This window comes from Penaeus japonicus, unplaced genomic scaffold, assembly GCF_977035675.1.
Source record: "Penaeus japonicus unplaced genomic scaffold, GWHDUDI00000001_assembly GWHDUDI00000032, whole genome shotgun sequence".
NCBI classification, from domain to species: Eukaryota; Metazoa; Arthropoda; class Malacostraca; order Decapoda; family Penaeidae; genus Penaeus; species Penaeus japonicus.
In genome coordinates this window covers 15,450,945-15,455,944 of record NW_028234434.1, presented here as the reverse complement: position 1 = coordinate 15,455,944, position 5,000 = coordinate 15,450,945, and the positions used below count along the sequence as shown (strand labels likewise).

The 5,000-nt window shown below is 34.6% G+C and overlaps 1 protein-coding gene across 2 annotated transcripts in view; it reads right to left on the bottom strand.

The window, feature by feature from the left end:
• The window catches only part of LOC122251581 (uncharacterized), a 138,833-nt gene that overhangs the window by 104,852 nt on the left and 28,981 nt on the right, over positions 1–5,000 (bottom strand). Inside the window, exon 2 of one of the 2 annotated variants that reach the window (XM_043013611.2) lies at positions 1,598–1,618. The exons of the other annotated variant lie outside the window; for it this stretch is intronic. Coding sequence (XP_042869545.1) covers positions 1,598–1,618 — 21 coding nt within the window. The remainder of the gene's footprint in view (positions 1–1,597; positions 1,619–5,000) is intronic. 2 annotated transcript variants of the gene reach the window in all.

Below are 5,000 nucleotides of genomic sequence, written 5' to 3'. Positions count from 1 at the left end.
TCCTCTTCCTCTCCTCCTTACGAGTCCCAAGAACTAGTATCTATCTTCTCCGAATCGGCAATGCCTTTTAAGTGACTGTCCTCGTACAGGTTAGTTTTTTCCCCTTCTTTTTTCCCCCTTTTTTTTCCAAATTCTTCTCTTTCCTGTGTTATTGTTTTATTTTTTCAATCTCAATTTTCCCCCTTTTTTGTGTGTGCGTTCCTTTTAAAATCGAAGGTTTCATTGTCCAGGAAGAGTTGAATAGATTTCGACACGTTTGTTCTGCTTCAATTACAATGGGAAATGTCTGAGGGAATAAAAAAAAGAAATGGTGGGTTTGGATGCGGAAAGGAAGAGTGAGATAGATAGAGAGAGAGAGAGAGAGAGAAATAGAGAGATAGATAGATAGATAGAGAGAAATAGAGAGATAGATAGATAGATAGAGAGAGAGAAATAGAGAGATAGATAGAGAGAGAGATAGACAGAGAGAGATAGAGAGAGATACAGCAAGAAATAGCAAGACAAACAGACGAAAAAGAAAAACTGTTATACAGATAAATAAAGGCTGTAAAAAAAACATGATTAAAATATTTCAATGAACAGGAACTTATATTTCCTATATGGAGTTAAAAATTCTCACAAAAATCATATCATAACCTACAGAACAAAAGGATGAAGACAGAAACAATATATTCTAATTGTAAACTATAACATAAATACAAATGTATGACGTAAATGCAGATTGATGAAATAACTGAAAGAAACATAATTAATAAAAATGAATAGACACCTCACACACGCTACTACTTCAATAAACTAATTCAGATGATGTCCTATCCTTAAATATCTAGTATTTTGTTTATTTGGTGTTAGGAAGAGTTGATAGTGAGAAAACATTATTAGTAAAGATATTTCTTCTATTAGTTGAAGGCGTAAATATTCAGACAGTTGAAGAAAGGCAATGTTTTGTCACTAGCACAACATTTTGAATTATTTGATTAGGTGTACTGCTACTGTTTATGCATATATGTATATATATATATATATATATATATATATATATATATATATATATATATATATAAATATATATATATGCATATAGATAGATAGATAGATAGATGAATAGGTATATACATATACATATATATATATATATATATATATATATATATGTATATATATATATATATATATATATATATATATATATATATGTATGTATATATATATATATATATATATATATATATATGTATATACATATATATACACACACACATACACTCACGCACAGACAAAGCACACTCACACGAAATTTCTCTACAAAATAAGCACTGAATAACCGACTCAGCATCCTAAAAAAAAAAAAAAAAAATAGAAAAAGAAAAACTCAAACTACAAACGCATACACCCGCGTTTTCCAAGAAAGAAAAGAAAGAAAAAAAGAGACAGACATTCAAAACAAAAACAAAAACAAAAGAAGAAACAAACAAAACAAAAAAAATTAATAAGCAAAAGCCCTTTAGACTTACTGAGATTAAGCGAAGCAAAAAGCAGTCAGGAAGATACCCTGACGGCAGGCCGACATAAACACACCCAGGCAACTTACACTCACCTTTTCCGCCTTCCTTTTGATCTGGTAGTGGAAGAAACCTTAGTTAGTCTAGGTTCTACAGCGGGGATTGGTTTTCTAAGTTTATATAGGCCTAGATTTGTATTTAGATGAGTCTGTGTGTGGCTGTGCTAATATATATATATGTATATATATATTTATATATATATTTATATATATATATATATGTATATATATATATATATATATATATACATATACATATACACATACATATAGATATGTATATATATATGTATATATATATATATATATATATATATATATATATATATATATATATATATATATATATATATATATATATTTAGATATATATATAAGCGTATACACACACACATGTATGTATATGTATGTTTATATATATATATATATATACATATATATATATATATATATATATATATATATATATATATATACGTATATATATATATATATATATAAATATATATATATATATATTTGTATATTTACTCATATGTTTGTATATGTTTATGTATCACCGACTTATCGACTGAAAGTTTTAGAACTGTGATATTTCCCTTCTTATTTTCTTGTATAATTTCTTTCCTTCTTATCAATATCATTCTGTATCAATATCATTAATATCAATCGTCTATTCGCTTACCTTAAAAGTCTTAGATTAATAGAAATAATTTAGAAAAAAACTCATGCATATTTTACCTTTGGCCCTTTTTTTTCCTTTTCATAATAAAAAAAAAAATGGTAATGGTAATGATGACTGTCGTAAACCGTTATTACGTTATTGTATTAAAATTGTATTATTGTATGATTTTTCGTATGCTTATCAAAAATAAACTAATTATACATACGGACTATAGGTATAAACACACACACACACACACACACACACACACACACACACACACACACATACACACACACACACATACAAAAGATGCACAAAAACACACACAATTCACATACACACATAATGACACACTCAGACAACCACACTCAAACGAATACAAAATAAAACAAATATGAAAAGTAATAACAAAAGAAAATATGAAAAGTAATAACAAAAGAGAAATATGAAAAGTAATAACAAAATAAAAATATGAAAAGTAATAACAAAATAAAAATATGAAAAGTAATAACAAAATAAAAATATGAAAAGTAATAACAAAATAAAAATATGAAAAGTAATCACAAAATAAAAATATGAAAAGTAATCACAAAATAAAAATATGAAAAGTAATAACAAAATAAAAATATGAAAAGCAATAACAAAATAAAGATATGAATAAATGAAATAGAATAAAAAAAATATATAATATATTTAAAAGGTTGTCTCTGTTCATACCAATGCTATACAAAAGCTGATCCACCAGCCCATTGGATGAAATTTTGATCAAAGGCCTCCCTCCCCCCTCCCCCCTCCCTCCTCCTCTATATACCTCCTCTCTACCTAGCCTTCTTGTTCCCTCAGCATCCCAGCCTATTTCGGTCCTATCCTTCTCGTTCTCCTATCCTTCTTGTTCTCCTATCCTTCTCGCTCTCCTATCCTTCTCGTTCTCCTATCCTTCTTGTTCTCCTATCTTTCTCGTTCTCCTATCCTTCCCGTTCTCCCATCAATCGTACTCATCTTACTCTGCTCTCCTTATCTTATTCATTCAGAAATAATTATAATCTCTGCCTCTTATCCATGCCACCCTCCCCCCTCCTCCCTCCTCCTCCTCCTCTCCTTCTCTCCCTACCCATTCCCTCCTTCCTTCTCCCCATCCTTAACCCCCATTCACCTTATCCCATACCCCCGTCTCCCCTCTAGTCAACCTACCCTCCATCCCCCTCTCCTCTACCCCCTCTCCTCCACCCCTTCTCCTCCTCCTCCACCACCCTCCCTACCCTCACCCTTCCCTTCCCCCTCCCCCTCCCCCCCCTAAACCCATGTAGAATTCAGACCTCCGACACAAACGCAATGGTATAACAGCAAGCAAGGCGGCAGAAACTTGACTCTAACTATATACCTCGCCGTGTTAAGGTTCATCGTAAGGGTGGGGGGTAGGGTGGGGGGTAGGGGAGGGGGGAGTGTGGGGGGAAGGGAGGGGGGGAGAGATGCCCGTGGATGGTGTAATATTTATGGGGGTTCTGGGTCCCTTTGCTGCTTCATGTGACAATTTTGTTAATAACGCGTTGTGACAGGAGAAGGGGAGGGGGTGAAGGGGAAGGGGAGGGGAAAGAGGTGGGGGGGAGGAACCCACACAAACACAGACACACAGACTGGAAGCGATATGGAATAGGTCTTGGAATAAAGGGGGTGGAGGGGTAGGGGACGTGGGTAAGTGGAGGTAGGGAGGTATTTTGGAATAGGGAGGGGGGGGGGAGGGAGACCAGGAATGGGGTGAATGGGGATAGAACGTTCTGGAATAAGGAAAAAGGGAGGGGGAAATCGTCATGGAATAGGTGTGTCTGGGGGAGGGGGGGATGAAGGGGAGGTCTTGGAAAGGGAAGGGGGGATGGAGTGCGGATGGGGATGTAAGGGTTGTCTTTGGAATAGATAGAAATGGAATAGCAACTTGGGATGAGGAGGAAGGAGGGAGCAGTGGGGGGGGGGGAGGAAGAGATGGGAGAGGATGTTCCTCTCTTTCCCTCCCTCCACCCCCTTCCCCCCTTCCCCCCTTCCCCTCGCCTCACCCTTGTCTTTGTGCATCATTTCTTCTGTCACTCTTCATTGCTATCTTGTCTGTGTTTTGCCTTTAATATTTTTTCTCTTTCTCTCCTTCTCTCACTCGCTCCTCTCTCATTCTTTCACTCATTCACTCACTGACTCTATCGCCCTATGCATGTGTGTGTGTGTATGTGTCTATCACTAACAGACACTAACAGAAGAATTTAAATAATACCAATGATTTATGTTCTCTAGTGCACACACACACACACACACACACACACACACACACACACATAATCTATAGAAAATCCACCTGAGCTTATTCTTATTCCTGTTAAGTAATTTCTGTCTCATTTAAACCTTATCATGATATCTATCGTTCCTTTCTGATTGAATATTCAACCGTTTCTCTTACATCTATTTGAATTTGAATTTATTTTTACTTCTTTTGATTTTATCGTCGTCTGGAGAACAATATATTTGTATGTTATTTTTGTTATGTCTTTATTATTATTATTACTTTTATTCTATAATCCCTCTACACTTTATCTATCTATCTATCTCTCTGTTAATATACCGATCTGTCTACTTTCTATATAATTCAATACTTATTGATCTATCTATCGATGTACCTCGCTGTCGATCTGTCTATTTACCTGTCTATCTGTCTATCCATCTGCCTGTCTATCTGTCTATCTGATCTACATCCCAGACCTTGTCAATCTGTCACTATCAGCCTGTCTATCA